This window comes from Neovison vison, chromosome 7 (genome assembly GCF_020171115.1).
Source record: "Neovison vison isolate M4711 chromosome 7, ASM_NN_V1, whole genome shotgun sequence".
Taxonomy (NCBI): Eukaryota; Metazoa; Chordata; class Mammalia; order Carnivora; family Mustelidae; genus Neogale; species Neogale vison.
This window is the reverse complement of record NC_058097.1, coordinates 163,642,125-163,664,504: the sequence shown is the minus strand read 5'-3', so window position 1 is coordinate 163,664,504 and position 22,380 is coordinate 163,642,125. Positions and strand designations below refer to the sequence as shown.

Below are 22,380 nucleotides of genomic sequence, written 5' to 3'. Positions count from 1 at the left end.
TTCAAAAGAATAATTTCTGGTGAAACAACATAATTTAATCTAGGCTGGGCTTATATTCCTTTTTTTTTTTTTAACTCAGCAGCATAAAATTAGTTGTTATATATGAAAAATATCATCACATACCACTTCTGTTGCCTCATTTGTAGAGAATATCTGTCCTTCCTAACAGCCAGTGATTTTATATAGTATGTTAATCCTGAAAATGTTGATTGGTTATCTTTCATGTGCAAGGCACTATTTTTGCTGCTAGGCATTCAGCAATAATCAGGTGGATGGTGAATTCAGTAAGCTTATAGTCTATCCAACATGATAAGACGTGTGCGCACAACTAAACACAGGTTTAAAAAAAAGTGGTAAGTGGCACAAAAAAGGTGCACATCAGATGTTCGGGGTCTATATCTTACATCTCCTCCAAAACCATGTGCTTGTTGCAAGACTTTGAATCCTCCACAGCTTCTAACACAGAGACTTGCATATAGAACATCTTCAATTAACGTTAGCTTAGAAGATGAGGTGTCCTGTGAAATCGTTTGGTAAACCTGCACCTATTCAGTGAATGGCATTCTTTTTATCTAGGTCAGATCTGAAGTCTTCAGTCTGAAAAGCATGGTACTTACATCTAAAATTATATATTTTGTTAGACAGGATGTGACCATTTTTACTTTCATGAGCGCCTTCTATCTTTATATTGGGCTCTATTTTCTGGTTTTTATTTCAAGGCTTATTCTACTCAATCTTATCTGGTATCCTACTGTCCAGCTGACCCAGCTCTGTAAATTCAGGGCATGTGGCGATGCTGCTTCTTGCCACGCACGGTCAGTGATCACAGCTCACAAGGAATTCTGAGGAGTCTCAGCATCTCTGGGGTCTTTCCTCTTAGGTACAAACCACTAGAAAGCGATTTGAAATAAATGGTTATCAAAGCTTTAGAGAAAGCAATTTACATTATTTCTAAAAAGCAAGAAACATCTGTATTGCTCAATCTGAAGGTTTTCTGAATTTAGTCAGCTTTTTAAAAAATAGATTTTTTTGTTTGTTTTTCTGTGTGTGGGTTTTTTTTTTTTTTTCCACTAGCTGAAGTTCCCTGGGAGGTCAACATTGAGTAAATTGACTTTCTTCTGATCTTGTGAATTACTGAGGGAAAATGAAGGCATAAATGATACGTAAGGACTCTCGCGCCTCTAAGATTCCATGACTCTCTAATACTCAGTAGGAGGCCATATTGGTCATGACGCCGGATACTGTGTGGCGGACACTTTCTCAGCTCTCAACCTTCTTCACTCCATTCAGTAGAAAACTTTTCTTCAGTGGCTTTATCCAAGCAGACAAATATCAGAAGCTTCACTTGCCCCCGCCCCCTTTGAAGACACCTGGCTGCATTTCAAAGGAAAAGGATACCACAGAGTAAAAAGGAAACAGAAGAGGCAGCCTTTTCTCCCCCTAAGTTCTAGCAGTTTGACTGACTCTTACTAGTGAATTTTTCTTGCCACTGAGTCATTGCACATACAGAATTATGAAACTTTAATTTCTTTAGAGGCTTGTTATATTAGAAAAATTGTTCCAAAGAAAGCAACAATCATGACATAAGCACATCTGGCTCTTGCAAATTATTCTTTATTAAGCTTTCATTTAATTACATGTGCTGAAAGGTCTGTTTTTGATTACTGTAATTTTTTTTATTTGTCCATCTGAATGATAGTAATGCTGGAAATTACACACAAACCACCTGTTTTTTTCCCCCCCTTACTAATATGGCAAAGTTTGAGCTATTTTCTCTGTGGTTGATGAACTAGGAAGCTTTCTATTTATTATGCTAGAAATATGACTATCAAGGTAATGGCTTAATCTTGATTATAAGAAGAAAAGAAAATATTTGAATGGAGTTTCCAAGCATTAAATAGTGTGAGGACTGAAGTATCAGAATTCTGGTTAACCATAGCAGGTTAACACATTCATTTATTACCAGTTTCACCCAAAAGCTGTTAATCAACAGTTAGGGATTTAACATCCTGTGTTGGAAAAAGAAGCTTTCTTTTATTTTATTCCATTCCATTCCATTTCATTTCATTTTTTGGTCTATAATCTGGCCATATTCTCTTGAGGATTATGTTATATGCTGCCGAGAAATAAGACCTCGAGAAAACAGTGACTGCTGTTGGGCCTCCGGGATCTTTAGGGCAGCATTCTTATCATCCAGAAGGATCAGCTTCCCCAGAGGGGCTTGGTCAGTATTGAATAAGAGCAATGTTCTTCCAGGAATCCCTAGGAAAGTTCAGATTAGTTACTTAGTTCATGAATATTAAAATTACATGAATGGACATACTGATATTTGAAGAACTTTTTATAACAATTTTAGGCACCAGAAAGAATGATAGAAACCATTTAGTCAAATTCCTTTTTGTACCGAAGAAACAGAGTTCTAGAGCAACCGAACTCTTTCTTCAGGTCCGTAAAGTGATTGCCAGAAGGACCAGGAACGCAGGACGATGCTCTCATGCTAGTACTCTTTCTTTATATTATTTGGTCTCTCTTATTTCCTCTTTAAAAACGTAGTGAAAGAGAAATGGCAAGGCTGTCCGAGAAATAGTTATCTAACAATACGGTAAGTTGTTTTGTTTTGTTTTGGTTTGCTTTTCGCTTTTTGTTTCGTGAAACTCAATTTCAGTGGCATTTAAAAAGGTAACGTTTGTCTTCCCTGTTTTGCAGCAGCTCTATGCAGCTCAGCTGGCCAGCATGCAGGTGTCACCTGGAACAAAGATGCCATCGGCTCCACAGCCACCAAACACAGCAGGGGCAGTCTCACCTACCGGGATAAAAAATGAAAAGAGAGGGACCAGCCCTGTAACTCAAGTTAAGGTACTTGCTTTGCAGGATTGTGAAAACAGTTTGGAAAACAGCTTCACAAGAAAAGTAGTGAACGAGACTGGGATGGGAATGAACAGCAGGAAGCATAGCAGCATAAAGGAACCCCAAATGCTCCTCATTATGGTAAATTTCATGATTGAGCACTGAGAAACAGGTGTTTCCCTTTTGATAACAATAGTGCCATATTGTGAGATCTTTACCTAAATCTGCAAACTCACTTCTCAGGAGTTTTTCCCCTTTGGATTCTGGCTTTTATTTTTTAATGTTCACTGGCATGAATGGCCGTGGTTTTATTGCCGGTCTTTGTCATAGACTTGTGACACTTTCTCTCAAAGTTCCTTAAACAGGTGGGAGCCAACTTACAGTATCAGGAAAGGAGGTTCTCAAAACTTTAGATTGAAGAAAAAGGGGACGGAAAAGAATCTATGGCTGAACTTCATATAGCTTGTTGATAAACGTGTCTCCTTCAGGAATAGTTAATGTGGGCTCTGAGGCATGAATGGTGTCATTATCTCTTCATTTTTTGATGCCTCGTGGTTGAGAGGATAGACAGGCTCTCCCAGCTTATGGCTGGGACAGTGGTAGAGGCCTTTCCTCACTAATTTTTAGTATCTCAAAACGTGGCACCTGGGCAGTATTTGGCAATAGAGGAAAATGGATGATATGCTCCAACTTTGTGCTGCAGCTGGTACCTATAGGTGGTACTGGTTGGTTTTTATAATGTAGTTCAGAGAAACAATTGCTTTGTATCATTGACTTATCTACTTAGAGGCATATGATAAGCAGAGAGGTATTACAATAATACATTACAATAATGTACCCAAAGTACTACATTTGGAGAAACTTTGCCATTATTAAATTTTCGCAAGGGAAACATCTAAGGCCAACAAAACAGCATCAAATGCTACAAAACCACTGAAATTATTTTATTTTCTATAATGTGCAGATAGGAATTAATTTAATGCCACCCATGCTTTAAATTCTCCAGAGAAATAGATGAACATTTATCTATGCTTTGTTGTTAGAAATATTGAGGTATGACAATAGGCAGCTTACATTTAATAAGGTAACATTACTTATGGAAACAGGCTGTCTCTTTTGTGTTCCAAGAATTTCTGTTTGTGAATAAGAGTCAGAACACTACAACTCAAACCAAAGCACTTTGTTTAATTATAGTTGTTAGAATATGAACATATCAAACATTTTTTACTTCAGATATTGGGTATTAGATATTTTAACATGAAAAAGTCATTTTGTAAGTGAGTTGGCCAAATGGAACTGCACCAAACCAAGCCTTTACTGGATGAGTAAAATGTTCCCTGGTTAAATTCAAGTTTACATCTGCTTTTACCATTCCAGCTTTGTGGGCCAACTGAGTTTTATTACTCACTTGACCACATGCATATTCTTAGGGAGTTCTCTATATAATTTAACTTGACTATATTTTATGTTAATAACAAAGGAAACATTCTTTATGCTTACTATATTGTTTATTGTATGTGTGGGTAAAAATATATAGATCAAGGCATGAAGCAAATTTTTTCAATTTAAAAAAAATAGATTCTACCTATTACTGAAGAAGTTCTGAGAATAATCTCATGAATTGGTAATTGAATTGATTATGGTCACTAAAATATTATTCTGTCTATAATCATTGCTTTCCTTCTGTATATAACATGACCACATGACATAGGGCATATTTTGGGGAAGGTAGCAAAATTAAACATAGATGGTCTTATACACCTTCTTTCACTCGGAATTTTTATCTACTATAATTATCAACATCAGAAATCAGAATTTTTTTGGTTCAAATTTTAGTTCTACCACATTTACCATCTGTGTCACTTTGGGCAAGTTACTTCTTTCAGCCTTAGTTTTCTGCTCTGAAAAATGAGAGTTAATATTATGGGCCTTGAACCCTCTAGCATATAGTGAATATTCCATAAATGTAAGTGTAGTGATGATTCTGATGATGGTGATCTGATGAAGATGATGGTGATGCTGGTGATGGAGATTGTAATTGAACTATCCATTTGTATAACAAAAGAGAGCCTAATTAAATACCTAGAGGATTTCCATTTTCAGCTGTAATGGAGGAACAGGGATCAGATTTAGTCTCCAGCTTAAGCAACTGAAACACAGGACAAAATATATAAAATAATGATTCTCAAGCATTTGCAATACGACTAGAGGACAGTGGTTCCTGAGAGACGATAAACAAGTGAGGCAAGTACTACAGTTATTCCAGAGGTAGTTTCTAGGTCATGTGCAAAGACGGGTACCCACATGGAACATGGCAGGCTCTCTGAGTAGAGACATAGAGTTCAGATTTCTGGGATACCAAGGTAGGCAGAATTTGTGAGGTAGAGTACCAAGGAGGAGAGAGCTGCACACCGAGACAATACTAAAAATCTGTAGGAGATTCCCCTGTATTTAGCTGAGTATTGATCGGCATATGCATATGAGGAAACTCTCTGAGGCCTGAGGAAAATACCAGAGGTAGCAGGCAAAGCACCTGCAAGATTCACAAATGACTGAGAATGATTTGTGTTACCATTAGCCAGAATGGAAAGATCTTCTGACAATAAGGGGTATCAAGTAGTATTGCCCAAAGGGTGATACTTCAGTAATAAGGCCAAATTATCCCTAGATTAGTGGCTTCTCTGAACCTACCTCACAAACTTAAAAGCAAGCCTAGAAAGGGCCAAACTTTTCTGTCTCAGAAAAAAGTCCACAAATATTTGAAAGAATTCACAAACAGGAACTCCAACATCTAGCAATGTAAAATTCGTAGTGTGTAGCATCCATTCAATAATTACCAGGCTTTTATAAAAGCAAAAAAATATGAATAATAGGGAGAGAAATCAATCAATAGAAACAGATCCCCAAATGGCACAGATTAGATAGAGTTAGTAGTTAATACAGTAGTTAAGACAGCTACTACAGAGTCACTGAGCTATAGCCAAATGAAACGATAGGCAAATCTTCCTCCTAGAAAACATCCATGAAATTTCTGTCAGGCCAGGGCATGCTATGAGAACCAATATTGGGCCTGCCATGGTGAAAAAGAATTTACTTGATTGGGAGTTGGTAGATGCTTCCCATCCCTGCCCAGCAGCATTGTTGGCAGAAGTGGCAATCATTGAATTACAAAAATAAATAATCAAGGTATATTCAAAACTGAGAAAAATAGATGTTATAAGCTCCATATGTTTAAGAAGATAGAAGAAAACGTGAGCATTATAAGGTAGGACGTAGAATACATCCATGGAATGTCTGGGATATGAGAAATATGGTATTTGTTTGTTTCTGTCTTTGTTTTTGTTTTTAATTAATTTATTTGACAGAGAGCACTAGAAGGGGGCTGGCAGAGGGAGAAGCAGGCTTTCCACTGAGGAGGGAGCCCAATGTAGGGCTCGATCCCAGGACTCTGGGATCATGACCTGAGCCTAAGCAGATACTTAACCAACTGAGCTGAGCCATCCAGGCACCCGAGAATTATAGTTTTTGAGATGAAAATTGTACTGGACTAGTACTGAGGAGATTAGACATCAGAGAAGGAAAGATTAGTGAACTTGATGACAGAATGATGAAACTATCCCAAATGAAATATATAGAAAGAAGACTGTCAGTGCTGTGAGACATCAACTGGCCTAATGTGTGTGCCCAGAACCCCAGAAGGAAAAGGAAGGAACAGAAAAATATATTTGAAGAAATAATGGATGAAAATTTTCCAACTTTGAAGAACAGACTGAACTCAGATACCTAAGAAGCTCAGTGAATCCCAAATAAAACAAACATGGAGAAAACTAGATACCTAGCATATAAGTCACTATTATTTAGATAGAAGTAAAGGAACTAATTAGTCTAAATATCCTTTGAGTGAAGAGTAAAGAGAAGTAAACTGTAATCAAGCACATAAGACATTTTTGACATGCATAAGGATGCAGTCGTGTTTCCTAAGACTGAATTCTATGTCCAGATAGAAAGATAAATGTACCTTGCAACAGAGATGTGCCAGATTATCTGTTTCCCACCAAGACAAAAAAAATCACTACATTATCAAATGACTTATTTTCTTTGATAGTTTAATAGAAAAGGGACCTGGGATTTGGAGTCCAGTAAACTAGAGTCAAATGTTGTCCTTCCATGTATGACTCTGAACAATGATTTTGTCACTCTGACCCTTCCTCCTTTGTGAATTTAGAATAATACTGCCCAACCTCATAGACTTATAGACTTATAGTTAAGTGAACTAATATACGTGAAAATATCTAGCACAGTGCTTGGTGTACATACTGGCTCCTCTGTCCATGTTGTTTCTATGTTCTCTCTCTAATCTTCCTCCTGAGTAACCTTTTCTGGAATCTCTTTCTGTCCTCCCTTAAATGACCATGGTACTAAGGGAGAATTTAGAGATTAGCTACGATCAGGCTCTCTTCCCAAAGGGGAGGATGTTCTGTTTCCAAGCTCTATTGTGTTTTAAAAAGTGACATTAATAAAATTCTCTGTGCCTTCTCAGAAGCAAAACAGAAGTTAACATTTGCTGACAATTTTACTGTAGAACACAATAATATAGATCTTAAAACTGAACATTTAAATGAGTATGTTTATATTACAACTAAGTTTCTAAAACAATGGACATGTTGTTATATGTCTTTAACTACAGGATGAATGAGACAAAGGCAAGGAGTTTAGCTTTCAAGCTCCTGGTTACACTAGAGTTACAAGTCAGATACTTGAATACTGTGCCCAGTATAGAAGGACAAGCATCTTAAAATAGACATTCTGTAAATATACGTAGCAAAGAATATAAAGAGACATCACTTTAGACATGAAAAATAAATTACATATAGCATGGTATGTAAAACATAATTATAATGTGTGCTTGCTCTTTGCAAAAATTAATTTTAAACCTGAATAGACACCAGAATTTAGACCGTGAGGGGTGTCCACACCCAGAAAGCCACATAGAAACCATGCTGTGGCATGTGGCTCCCTGGGCAGAGGCCCAGGAGTGCAGAAGAAGCCTGTGTTTCCATTTTTAAAGTACTTGCCATTGTTTGATTTAAAATATATATTAAAAAATTAGCTGCAGATCCTATTTATAGTTGCAGGAACTTTTCAGAGAGAATAACACAAAAGCACTACAGAGCTGCTGAAATTTTAAATAATTCTTTGTAAATGCCCTAGGTTAATTTAGATCCTTGAAAACACATTAGGAAATTAAGCTGTAATGTGAGCTAATTCAGATTTTAATTTGGCAAAAAGAATGATCCAACTACACAGTTAATGTAAATAGAAGCATAACACAGGGAAATTAATGAGGTTTCCTTCCGATGAATCTTCAAGGAGGTAGATAATTAGCTTCTTTTGTTATTATTGTAGGAGAATGTGGCATTGTCTCTGAGGTGTAAAATAACTGTGGCTTACTAAGTGATAATGTGCTTCATTTGTCTTTTTTTTTTTTAATAATTATTTATGTTAAACTCTTGTAGGATGAAGCAGCAGCACAGCCGCTAAATCTCTCTTCCCGACCCAAGACAGCGGAGCCTGTGAAGTCCCCAACATCTCCCACCCAGAGCCTCTTCCCAGCCACCAAAACCAGCCCCGTTAATCTGCCTAACAAAAGTAGCATCCCCAGCCCCATCGGAGGAAGCTTGGGAAGAGGATCCTCTTTAGGTAAATGGAAAGGTCAACAACACGAAGAGATTTCTGAATTAGGTGAAAGAAAGCAAACCTGTTCAGGGATGACTGATGCCTGTTTCCAAAGTGGTCCTTAGTCCAAGGGGGAAAAAAAGAAAAAGTAAAAGTAAAATCCTTTCTAGAAACGTGACCCCTCTCAGTATCTTGGGTGATTAGAACTTTTGGAAAAGGTCATAATATAAATCCTGCTGGGATGGGTTCTTTAGAGGCCCTCCGTTAGATGCAGCAAATCAGAGACTTGGGGATTTCTGTGCTTGGTTAATGCCTTGCCACTGAAGTAACTCTAGGCAGACAAGAGTGATCATGAACCCTCCAAGGGCCTAAAGGGACCTGGCCTCCAAACTGCCTGCCAAAAGTCCAAAGTTTCTTGAAGTTTTATATTTTTTTTTTAAAATGTGTGTGAATTTTGCATCTTATCCCATATTAGTTTTGCATTAAAACAAATGTGAATGACACACACACTTCAATGACATAATATGAAATAAAATTAATATCTGATAAGATATGTCAGAATGATCTTCAGGCTTCTAACACTCTCTGATATATTGCCAAGTATCTCCAGGGACACTCATAGCCCAGTGAGAAGTATAGAGGCAAAACATGGGTTTTGGCATCAGACAGACTTGGACTCAGAGACTACACTTACTTGTTATGGGACCCTGGGAAAGTTACTTAATATTTTTGAACTCAGTTTCCTAATCTCTTAGAGGGGAATATTATTACCTAGCTTGTAGTTTGTTATGAGAATTCAGGGAGGAAAATGCATATAAAATGCCTAGCACAGTGTCTGGCATCTCAAAGGCATACAATCTAAAAAAAACTAGACGGAACCAATACCAACACATTTACATATACATGTGGAATGAAACAATAAAGGTGAAAGCATTTGTCAGCAGCAGAGTGCCAAATAAGTATTAACATGTTGTTGCTGAGCCTCTTAATTTTCATATGAGACACAGAGATAACAAGGGATTGGGGGCTCAGAACTACGTTCCTTCACCGCATTACCTTCCTTGCCTTATTGAGTCCTGGAGCCTGAAAGGCTTATTACAATAAACGAAATAATGTGTTACGTGTAACCATTTGCCGCTGAAAAGCCATTTTTGACTATATTATCTCATCTGATTTTTCATCTTATGACATAGTGCATTATTACCCTCATTGTATGATGAAGTAAATGGATTCTTACAGGTAAAATGGCTTGCCCAATGCCATGGAGCTATGAATGAGTAAAGCCAAGACTAGAATCTGAGTCCTCTCACCTGAGTTAAATAAACTCCGTGTTCATTTTTTGTGAATTCGCAGTTGGAGTATTTGCTGTACTATGTTGGGTTTAAGTAAATCTTCTGATGGGGAGATATACGTCTTCCTCATTAAAACTTGGGATATTAGGATCCATAAAGCAGCCTATTCTCATTTTGAGTCTGGCTGCCTCTGCAGGGGACCGGGAGGTTTTCACTCCAGGTCTGTGAAATTCGTGTGGGAGAAAGAAGGGAGTCATTTCCAGTATGTGAATATGGTTGCTGGGTTGTCGGAAGTTGTGAGATTAGAGAGAGGAAAGAAAAAAAAGCCAACTTAGGGACAAATAATAGGCTTGATCTTGAAATGGCTTTAATGGCTTTCCCATTGTCCACTTCTGAATTTTGTTTGGACGGTATTTGTTTGCTCTACTGGGCATTGTGAGGGACAAAGATGAGTATGTCACAGGCCCTGCTCTTAGAGAGTTTATACATCAGCAGAGCAGATTTCTTAGATCATAAGCTAGAAATGGGCTGAAGTAATCACAATTTCGTTCAGATGGTGTTGGATAGAAATGTTATGTTTGGTTTTTATCAGAAAAGCTCCAGAGCAAACGCTGAGGGGGTTTTCTATATCCTAAGAAGCAACTGTTTGACCATTAAACAATTTACTATAGATAGCCTTGGGAATTTTTTCTAGACTCACACATATACACATGTACCACACACACACACACACACATGCATGGTATGGATTTGACTCTAGTCTGGCTTCCTCTGTCCTGTCTGAGGTGTATGTGTGTGGACACATATGCATGTGTGATGAAATGTTCATACGAGGATACAAACAAGTGGATTGCATTAAACTTGACCACAGCAGCTGAAATCGATCAGTCAGCAAGCAGTTGCCTTCTTTTGGTCTAAGAATTGGAAAAGCTTGTGTAAAGTATTAATTTTAACCCACAGTAAAATGCAAGATACTGAAGAAAATTAGGCAGTTTAATTTTTTTTTTCCTGTCTGAGTTGTATGGAATATAACAAAAGTAAATATTTGTTCTCACTTTATTTGAAGCTTTGTAACGATGTGAAAACTATTCCCACACATACAGCCTCCCCCTCAGGAAGACAGGGAGCCGAGAGCAGTAGGTGTTCGGCTCGGGGTAGGGAATGGTTGTCATTCTCTGGGTAAATAACCGAGGCAGCATGGTGAGTAGAATGCTTCATTAACCAGCCAGTGATTGGGGAATGGAGAGTGCAGCGCATTCCTTCCCGCCCCCTCTCTCCTGCAGTGGACATAAGAACACACAGATAAAGATGTCGCTGAAGTACACATGTAGACTCACAGAATTTTCCTGCTAGGCCAGAAACTGCTTTCCTGCATTAGTATACTCAGTGTTCCAGGCTTCCTGAATAGGTATCTCTGTACCTCTCCTCACCCCCTTCTTCCCTACTACTCCCCTACTAATTGTTAGATCTCACCAGAACACACACACACACACACACACACACGTTGGCAGCTGGAATCTAGGAACCTTCCTCTGTGAGAAGGTAGGGTGACAGGGCCCAGATTAACTGGAGTGCTGGGGTATCCCCCAAGGGCTGAAAGGCCAGCAAGTCTTGGTTTCCTGGTGCTCTCTGTATAGTACTACGGTTTTCTTTTCTTTTTTAAGATTTTATTTATTTATTTGTCAGAGAGAGAGAGAGTACACACAAGCAGGCTGAGTGGCAGGCAGAGGCAGAGAGAGAAGCAGGCTTTCCACTGAGCAAGGAGCCCGATGCTGGACTCGATCCCAGGACCCCAGGATCACGACCCGAGCTGAAGGCAGTGGCCTAACCAACTGAGCCATCCAGGCGACCCGTACTGCAGTTTTCTTAAGAGCAAACACACCCCTTCCTTGCTCAGAGAATACAGCACTCTACAGGGGAGTGGGTAGTGGCAGTATTTTGTTAGCGTCTAACCTCATTAGCTTCTAATAAAGCATCTTGTGTATGCAGATATCCTGTCCAGTCTCAACTCCCCTGCCCTGTTTGGAGATCAGGACACAGTGATGAAAGCCATTCAGGAGGCTCGGAAGATGCGAGAGCAGATCCAGCGGGAGCAACAGCAGCAACAGCCACATGGTGTTGATGGGAAACTGTCCTCCATGAATAATATGGGGCTGAACAACTGCAGGAATGAAAAGGTAAAACTTGCTTTCCTCCTTCACTGGCAATATTAGACCCATTGGCTTATTCTCATCTGGCTCTTTCCAAGCAGCTGAAGAGCTGGGCTTCTAGCTTGGGGGCTGTTTTTTATCACTTTCAAGTATTACTGCCAATGAACACATACACCCTTTCCCATTTACTGTGGGGTTGCCTCCCACGCACCCAACCAGGCACCCAACCTGGCATTCACCCTACCTGCCTATTGGTGTTTTTCTGTCCCATTATAAAAGATGTAAAATGTTTCATTTATGAGGTGATTAGAACGGGAATAGAAAGAGGAAGAAGAGTATATACTCATGATGAAGGCTACTGTTTTACTATGACTCACCATTGAATTTATTACTAAGTTTCTTATTAGCCAGGGCAAAAAATAAAACAAAACAGCTTACGATGGATTCATTTATTTTTTGATTCTACAAATTACGTATTAAGTGCTTATTCTGTAGTAGACACTGTTCTTGGCGTAGGAGATACAACAGTGAGCAAACCAGACAAAAATCCCTGCTCTCACGGAGCCCCCTGCTATGATGGGGGAGCACAGGTTACGAGGAGATCAACGATTAATAGATAATACAATGTCAGTAATATCAGGAGGTGAATAAAAGCCCTGAGAGAAATAGAAGCAAGTTAAGTAAGGATTTAGAGAGTGTTCGTCTAGACGGGGCGGAAAGGACACTGTGCGGAAATGACACTTGAAGGAGACCTCAGTGAAGGCGTGGGCAGGCCGGGTGAAGAACAGAAGGAAGAGCGTGTGGGTAGCAGGGGTGACGCGTGGAGAGGCCCTTAGAGTGTACCAGCAACACGGAGACCCGAGTGACAAGATGAGCCCAAGGAGGAAGAGCGGTTGGACAAAGTGATAGCCTGGGGTGACATGCTAGACCCTGTAGGCCCTGGAAAGGATTTGCATTTTATTCTAAGAGTGATGGGAATCCCCAGATGGGTTTGTCCAGGGCAGAAACATGGTGTGATTTACATATAAAAGGATTATTCTTAATCGACTCCCGGAAGTTAAGAATGGAAACAGGGAGACCAGTTGAGAGGCTGTTGTAGCACACTGGGGGGGGAAATTCTGATTATCTGATGAATAAGTGAAACATGCCATTTTTTAAAAAGAGATGACCCTAGTTTCCCAGTGCCATATTCTGAAAGGTTTTTTGTTTTGTTTTGTTTTTGTTTTTTGTTTGTTTGTTTTTAATGAGAACTGTAGGGGGACAAATGAGTAGCACAATGGGCGGTGTCTTTGGTAATGGTTTTAGAATAAATTTAAAAGTTATTTCCATTCATATATTGATTTGGTATAGGCTGAAAATAACTTACTAAGTTAGGACCAAGAGTTTCCTCTTTGTTTCCATCCTTGCTAGCTCTAGCATGGGTGCTGTGTTAGACTCCATTCTTTCTAATAAACTTATACTTTCCTATTTCCTAGAAGGAGTCTTTAACTAGCATGTGGAAAAAATCATGAGACAAGTATAAGGTCGTGTGTACTGTTACTTAAATATTTGAATATATAGCTATAACCAGGGTGTCATTTATTTTTCTTTGTTTCCTCTTCAAAATGCAGGGTGATGTGACAGTCTGAGATTTTGGATGTATTCATTTCCTAAAGCTATAACAAGTGATCACAAACTAGATGTCTCAAAAAAATATCGATTTATTTTCTCGCTATTCTGGAGACTAGTTTAAAATCAATGTGTTGCCTGGGCCTTACTCCTGAAAATTCTAAGAAAGATTCCTTCCTTGCCTCATCCTGGTTTCTGATGGTTCTGGCAAGTTTTGCCATTCCTTGCCTTATAGCTGCAACACTCCAATTTCTGCTTCTGTCCATACGGCTGTCTTCAGTGTGTGTGTGTGTGTGTGTGTGTGTGTGTGTCTCCCAATCTCCCTTTTTTTAGAAAGGCACTAGTCATTGAGTTTAGGGTCCACTCTAATCCAGTGTGACCTCATTTTAATTTGATTACATCCGCAAAGACCCTGTTTCCGTTTAAGTTCACATTCACAGGGACCAAGGGTTAGGATTTGAAGATATCTTTTTGGGGGACACAATTCAACCAATTACAGTGGGATACAGAACCATTCCTCATGTTAAATTAACCTCTAATTCTTCATTGATCTCCTATACTCTTTAGCCATTCTAGCAGATGACAGGAGTTCTTGGGCTGGGAAGGAGTTTAAGGCGATGGACGTATGATAGAATTCTCAAACTATGAATGTGATCAGTCCTTACATAGACTAGGAAGCCATTGTTGATTTCCCAAAGCTTAGTGAAGAATTTCATTGTGTCCTCATTGCACTGACTTAATGAAAGTTAACATCAAATATCAATAAAAAATTGGTCACAATTGGACCCCCTTTGCCTTTATTGATCCTCTTGGTGGGAGGTTCAGATCAGGTAGGAGAGAAACTATTTGGGAAAATATGGGTCTTTTGGTGCCTGTTAAGCCATAAACTTTTATATACTTGGGCCTCATCATGTACACACCATTCACTGGATCTGCTTAATCAACTTAAGTGCCCTATCCTCACAAGGCAGAACCCCTTTAAGATCTGCCTAGATAGATAGTTACATATAGAGTGAGGTCTCAGGACCACAAGAGTAGAAGATCCTTGCCCCCAAATCTCTTCTACCATTCTGATATTAGAGATAAACACAGAGTCAATCTTTTAGTCTTTGATGTTATATTCTCAGTGAGAACACCATGAAATAACATATTAAATCTTGATGTGAATTATGTTATAAGATCCTTTTGGGGGATCTGAGTGAGCAAAGAAGTTTTGGTGTAGAGACATTGAGTGAGAAATGGGGTTAACAACAACAGACCAGGTACATAAACTTGGGACCATTCACTTTGCTCTTTTGTCAAGGGTTAATCCTAAAATTAATCTGAGAAGTACGTCAATGATGTATTTGAAATTTTTTTAATTTATTAGTTTTCAAATGAAAGTAATATGTTTATTGGAAATCCTAATACAGAAAAATATATGGTAAAAATTTACTTATCCTCTTTATCCCATTAACCATTAATGATTCCAAAGTTTTCTTTGAGTAGTAACAACCATTAGTGATTCTGACGTTTTCTTTGTATATATGAGAAAGTATAATGAGTTTTGAAATAAATATTCTCACTTGGAATAGTAGTCACTGAGTTGTCACTTACCATCTGTGTGATATTTGGTAAGTTGATTACCCTCCCTGAATCTCAGTTTCTTCATCTATAATATGAGGATAATAACGTGAGTTACAATGAAATAAGATGGATGTGAAAACACCTAGTATGGCTCCTGGTAGTGTGGAAATTCTGTTATGTTTCCTATCCCTTTTAACTAAATCACAGGTGACCTTGAATATAGAGAACAAATATACTATTTTGTCACAGTTAAGAGGTCCTCACACAATAATTGGAAGGTCAAAAGAAAGAAACAGCGGATTTTTCAGATTTTGGAATTTTGGCTAACTCACATAGTTAAACTCTTTTCCAACTGAGTTGCTACCCAAAGCTATGGAAACTTGAGGTTAATTAGATTAGACCAGGGTTTCTCAATCTCAGTGTTACTGACTTTTTTTTTTTTCTTTGACTTGATAATTCTTTGTCATGGTGGGGATTACTATCTGGCCCCTACTCATTAGATGCTAGTAACACCCCTCCCTTTGCTGACAACCCAGAATGTCTCCAGACATTGCCAAATGTCTTCTTTTGGGGGAGGAAGGAGACTAGGGCCCCTAGCTGAAAAATCACTGGGCTAGATAAAATGTATTTAGAATTAATACATCTCAGAAACTTCATTCCACTAAAAAAAAAAAAAAAAAAAAAAAATTCATTTAAATAACCATTCTGTTATTAAGTTATGAAAATCATTTGCTTTTGATTAATGCTCTGAATGAAATATTTCTTGGAAAAATGCATCTAGAAATTTTTTTTCAGAATGCTAGCATAGAGAATCTTTAAAACATAATGTGTCCCTCTGCCATTTAGTTTGAGGGAGTAGGGAGAAATACATTCAGTATTGTTGCAGCAACTCTGCCATTCACTGAAGGCCATCTGTCATTCCAATCAGGCTTGGAAGAGAGCATCCTAATCCACGTGCACCACACCTAGTAGTAAATTGGCACTGGGTGTACATTGCTTCCAGCAATGAATCTCGGTTTGTCTGACACCATGACTCTGTATTGTTGAATTTGTATCATCAGTTGGAGTTAGTGTTCAAACTTAAGACACTATTAACTTCAAATACTAGAAGTTAATGTTAAATGTTATTCATTGACTTTTCTTAATTCAATTGGAAGGGAGAAGTCTGAGGTACAGAAATAACCTTGTTTTGCTTTGTAAGACATGGGAAAGAGATGAGAGATTAGGTTACAATTAAAAAAAATTAATAAATCCAAATTTGACCTAAAATATGTCACACTGAATATAATGGAGCCCCTGAGGGTAAGTGGGAAAGTAGTTTCTGCAGAACCAGAAAACTCTGGTTTCCTGGTTGAAGAGAGCTGTCTCTGTAGATGACTTTACTGGGGTTGCATTTTAGGCACTGGAAGAGACAAACATAATGGAAGAATCCATTATATTCCTCTATGTACAAGGAGCGTTCCCAAGACCTCCTTAACATGATCTGCTTCCCAGTAAGTTCACTGTTTTGAACATGTATTTTGTGGGTTTATAGGCTTTGTTGAGTTTCTAGAGCTGATATCTGTCCTTGCTTGTTAGGTTAGATGCAGAAAGAAGAGTAAATTAAGAACAGCATTATAGTAGCTTTGGCTCGCTCATAATCAAATTATCCATCTTTATTTTATGAGGTACCAGGGGATACTTGTAAGGATCAGATTTTCTTCTGAGGTCAAAGAGGGTAAATATATAATGTGCAATAAGATGGGTGAAATGGATTGTGACAAATTCAATTTAAGTGTCTTCAGAATTGTTCACTTTGGAATTATCTGTTTTCTTAAATATAGAGATCCATAAATTAGATTTATGAATTTTTTTTTTGTAACCCATAATATAGTTTTAGAGAATTTTTCACAGTGTTGCTGTCATGAAATGCTATAATTTATTAAGCATACCTTGTCACTCTCTTATTTGGACAGTCTTTACAAAGGAATGTATCACAGATTTGGGTTCCTTGAGAAGGAGTGTGAGAAATAGACATTAGCCAGCATGTCTACTGGGATGCGCTCTTTCTAGCTGCCACTGTGGAAGGAAAAGGACACCAGCAGGCTTGGTCTATGGTGCAGTGTCAGTCAAGCCTCAGTCAACCCCATGGGAAGCTTCAAGGCTGCCATGGTCATTCAGAATTGTCCCAAATTGGGTGGAGGGAATGAACTTTCATACACTTGTGTCAACCAATCATTGGATGAGGACTACCCTGACCAGGGGACATGACTTTGGGTGAGGCGACTCTCTTTAGCTGAGGCAATTCCAAAGAGGGCCAACAACTGAGGGTTAGCTACCAACAACATTCCCTGCAGCTGAGGGAGTCAGTCTCTCAGTCCTAAGTCGGGGGGGATCTGGGCAAAGCATCAGAATGTCCACCATAGAGTGTTTCTGTGACATTTAGTAACATGAGGTATGTATAAAACATGCTTTGTATGTATGATAAATGTGGACAAACATTTCCTACACAGGCATGGAGTGCTGTCTTTTTGTCATGTATAGGCTCACATATATGTCCATCTGAATACAAGTTTACCCATGGCATATTTCACTTTATTGGGTAAATCCTGATTTTAGCACTTTAAAATGAAACATTGTTGACTTGATTGGCCAGAACGGCACCGATGGAGTTGTTCTGGTCGGCTGTGTCACGGGATATTTAGGGTCTTTTAAATATATAGATTGTAGGGACAATAGACTGTAACGGCGCCTTAGGAGCTGTTATGCTCCATCATTTCAACACAGCCTGTGTGTGTGGACTGTGAGTGTCCTGCCAGCAGAAGTCTAAGTTAACTGCCCTCAGCTTTAGCTTTCCACACCAAGAACACCATCCATCTTTATCCCTAAGTACCAGTGCAATTAGATCATATTATAGACTAATTGCTTACCAAATTTTGTTGTTTTGACATCTCTAAGATAGAAAGTATTTTCGTCATGACAATACACAGCAGAATTTTAAATAGGCTGCTTCTAAATATCCTTAGAGCTCAGCGAAGGGCATCTGGCCAGAAGAGAAGTGAGGCAGAGTGGGCCGTTTCAGTGTTAAAGCGCAATCTGTAACTTCTCTGACCTTCCTAATGTTTGAGTACTGACTCGGTAATTGATTAGAGCTTTCCTGAATCGCTGTTATGTAACTTGGGAATCTGGTTATTTCGCTCCTCTTAATAATCTTGATGAGCCAGTAGATTGATTCCCTACTGATCAGAGTTGCTCATAAATAGGCGGATTACACATCTATATGCTTGTGGTCTGAATTGCCATTCCCCTCACCTTCTGAGAATCTTTTAAGAAAAATGCTTGATCTTATCAAGTGGCAAAGCAAGCTACCAGGGCCACTCCTATCACAGTGTCTCTGAAGTACATTATGGGATTAAAAGTGTGGCATGGAAGAATTGGAGGGGACATTATATTTGATCTGGCCTAACCACTTCAATTTGATGGAAAAACTGGGACCTAGAGAATGAAAATGACTTGCCATGGTCACATGGTAGGTTCATGGCAGAACAGGAATGAAATTTCAGCTGTCCTAATTCTTAGACAATGACGTTCTTATTTATAGAACTGTGCCGGACTCATTTATTAATTTTCTATGAGATCTTTAAGGCTATTCCACATAGAAGTACTTCTGACATTGGCAATCTCAAATCTTTGATGGAGTAAGACAGTAAAAAGAATCAAGAACCGTGAAGCATAAAAGGGCTGAGTCCCCTGCGTCCTGCATACTTGTCACCTCCTGTCTGGTCTAAGTCATTCTTCCATGCCACGATGTCCATTGGTTCTGCCCCTGGAAAGCTATCAGGTTGAATGGTGCTAATATAGACCAAGAGGCAAAAGCAGAGGTGAGAGGTGGAACAGCAACACAATGAGAGGCCACATGGTCAATTGGGGAGAACATGTGTATTAGAGTTGCTTAATCCTGGGACTCAGTCTCTAGGATTAATCCTAGTAGCATTCTGTACTGCTTTGCTACTGTGTTAATTAATTAATTAAATTACTTAACCTCTGTGAGTCTCAATAAGCATACTTGTAAAATGGAGATCCTTACCCTTTCCTTGAAGGACTGGTTCGAGGGAAAACATTCAGAGTACTCGTCTGACACAAGGAATACTCAGTTAATATTCCATCCTTACTTTAAGATCCCAGACAGGTTGTCAAATGATTCCTAATTTTGTTAAATTTTCACTCTTTGATACTGCAGTGGTGAATGGGTTAACCTACTGTCCCCTGGGACCAAAATGTCTTAGATAGAGCCGAAAGTTACTGAGAAGCTAACAGCACCTTCTTACAAAGTTATGATATGCATTTTTCTTTTTCATTCTTCCAGTAACTGGAATCCAGTAACTTCCAGTAACACTAGCAGCTACCTGCTAGAATTCGGCCATAACCAACATGATAATGTTCAAGTGGGATCATATTAGAGTTCTAGTGAGCTTTTGTCCTTACTAACAGAATATATGTTTTTACATATTTCCAAAAACCAAAATTTCAATCTATGATATTTGAAAATATTTAATCTGATTCTTGCTAACTATATGCATCTCTCATGCCCAAATGATATTTTTTTCAACCAAGCTCATAGGAACGTAATCATTCAACCACTGAGGCGCCCTGTAAACTTGTTCTTATTTGCTCAAAAAGGCACTTGTTCAATTTTTGCAAGTGTAGATTCTTGCTCCTCAACCATACTTTGCAAAAATATCAGAACAGTACGTCAGTATTATACTGATGTAATACTGCCCCCTTTTATTGGAAATGGAAAACATGCTGGATGTCTTCTGTTTCACATTGTCAATTGCCACAGCTCTTTGTTATTTACACAGTTGATTCACATGTTCATTGTTACACAACAGGATAGGTTCAGACAGAAGATCAATACAGCCACACAACAATAAGTGAAAGAGGATTGCAAGCAAATTATTCGGCAAAGTGTGTTTGGAATAAAGGAGCTCCTTCTAGAGCACGTGGACTAGTGAGGTTTTGTTGTTTCCAAAGGTGTATGCACATAGGACTGATTCATCAGGGTTGTAGTTTTTGGGAGCAGTTGACTTGTGTGTTCAGTTGTAGGCCTTTTCCCGTGTTAACCTCTTCCCCAGATAACAGCAACTTGTGCCATGATGGTTTTGGACACATTACAGATTTTACAAATTCGAATTGTAATGCCTTCGTTTGCAAAGCAGAGCAGTAGTTGGCTTTTAAAAAGCAGGTAGTACTTTTCACATCACGACAATGTACATTATGATAGTGTTTCTAAGCTTCAAAACCGGTGTGACATACATTATATCTGCTGAACCTTTCCACACTCAGGGATGTAGATATTACTATTCCTGTTTGGAAGATCAAGAAACTAAGACCAGCTTTAGATCTCTCTGCTCCAACACTCCCTCTGTCCAGAGTCTCACTTGCTCCCTGCATCTCTGTGAGATTGACAAGGCAGTTTTACCTAAAACCTAAAGCAAGCCATGCATCTGAGTTTCAAACATCAATTTGAATGAAGGAAATGTTAAAATCACGAGATAGGTCTACTTAGAGATACACGCTTCATGCATATTGCCTTGAAAAGAATACTTCTATTTATACATGTGGGAGTGTTTCTGTAAAATAGCATATGCAGATCAAAACTCCTGAAATATCAGAGAAAACTTGAAGTTTTGTTAACATTAGATTTTATATTTGAACCAATAACACTGGGCAACTATGCAGTGCTGTATGGAGGCTCCTGGCTGAAGGTAATCATTAAGCTTCTTTTATTTCTGTTGTCACGGCTACTTGATTGGTTGCCTAGCTACTAGTTTAAGACCTAATTCATAAAAAACAACAACAAACTTGTTTGGCACCTTACTTTTCTGCACATTAATGGAAAGAATGGTGAGAATTCATTTTTTTTTTTTTTTACAAGGCTTATAAGGCTTAAGACACTTCCTAAGGATAGTGGTGGAGGGAAGAGCAAAAAAAAAGGACTGTGAGTTTTTGTTTACAAGTGTTTTAACCCAAAAGCCCATGTTCAGTTACTGGGTCTCCCAGTGAAAGGGTTAAAATTGGATACGTCCAGTTAATAACTTCACATAAAAAGCTGTTGGTTTGGCAACAAATTTGTATAGAGCAAATTTACTAGTGCTGAGGATTTTACAGACCTAACCTACTACTATAGCAGGTACTTTTTAACCCTTATCTTCCTAGATCTGATCCCTTCTAAATCTAAACTCTTACTCCTTCCAGATCAGCTGTTTTCAACTGGTTTTGGTCTCAAGGCCCCCCTACACTCTTAAAAGTTATCAAAGGCCCTAAAGAGTTTTTGTTTATGTGGGACGTATTTATCAATATTTACCATGTGAGATAGTAAAACTGAAAATTAGACAATATATTTATTTAAGAATAATAATAAACCCCTCAAATATTAATATAAATAGCACTTTTGAGCATTAAGTATATTTTTCAAAATAACAAAGTAGTAAGAAGGATAGCTTTGTCTTATGTTTTTGCAAATCTCTTTAATGTCTGGCTTAGTGGAAGACAGCTGGATTCTCCTTTCTGCTTCTGTATTCAGCATGCTGCCGTATCACAGTGCCACGTAGCTTCTGGGAAATTCCATTGTACACTCACTAGAGAATAGGCAAATAATGTCTTAGTATTATTACAAAAAGAGTTTTGGTCTAGTGAACCCTCGGAAAGGGTTTTTTTTTTTTAAGATTTTATTATTTATTTGACAGAGAGAGAGAGAGATCACAAGCAGTCACAGATGCAGGCAGAGAGGGAGGGGGAAGCAGGCTCCCTGCTGAGCAGGGAGCCCGATTTGGGGCTCGATCCCAGGACCCTGAGATCATGACCCAAGCTGAAGGCAGAGGCTTAACCCACTGAGCCACCCAGGCACCCCCAAAAAGGGTTTTTTTTTTTTTTAAGATTTTATTTATTTGTCAGAGAGAGGGAGAGAGAGCGAGCACAGGCAGACAGAGTGGCAGCAGAGGCAGAGGGAGAAGCAGGCTCCCTGCCGAGCAAGGAGCCCCATGTGGGACTCCATCCCAGGACGCTGGGATCATGACCTGAGCCGAAGGCAGCTGCTTAACCAACTGAGCTACCCAGGCGTCCCCCCAAAAAGGGTTTTTGAGATGGGGGTGGATAATTCAAATATATGCTGTTCCAGATCATGGAATACATGTGTATACAATATGTGTTTTAATTGCATTCACCCCAACTTTAAGAACAGTCTTTACTGATCAAGCATT

At 38.7% G+C, this 22,380-nt stretch overlaps 1 protein-coding gene across 1 annotated transcript in view; it reads left to right on the top strand.

The window, feature by feature from the left end:
* SOX6 (SRY-box transcription factor 6) overlaps positions 1-22,380 on the top strand; it is a 368,043-nt gene that overhangs the window by 282,774 nt on the left and 62,889 nt on the right. Inside the window, exons 10-12 of the mRNA XM_044258889.1 lie at positions 2,707-2,856; positions 8,364-8,547; positions 11,805-11,992. Of these exons, the coding sequence (XP_044114824.1) occupies positions 2,707-2,856; positions 8,364-8,547; positions 11,805-11,992 (522 nt within the window). The remainder of the gene's footprint in view (positions 1-2,706; positions 2,857-8,363; positions 8,548-11,804; positions 11,993-22,380) is intronic.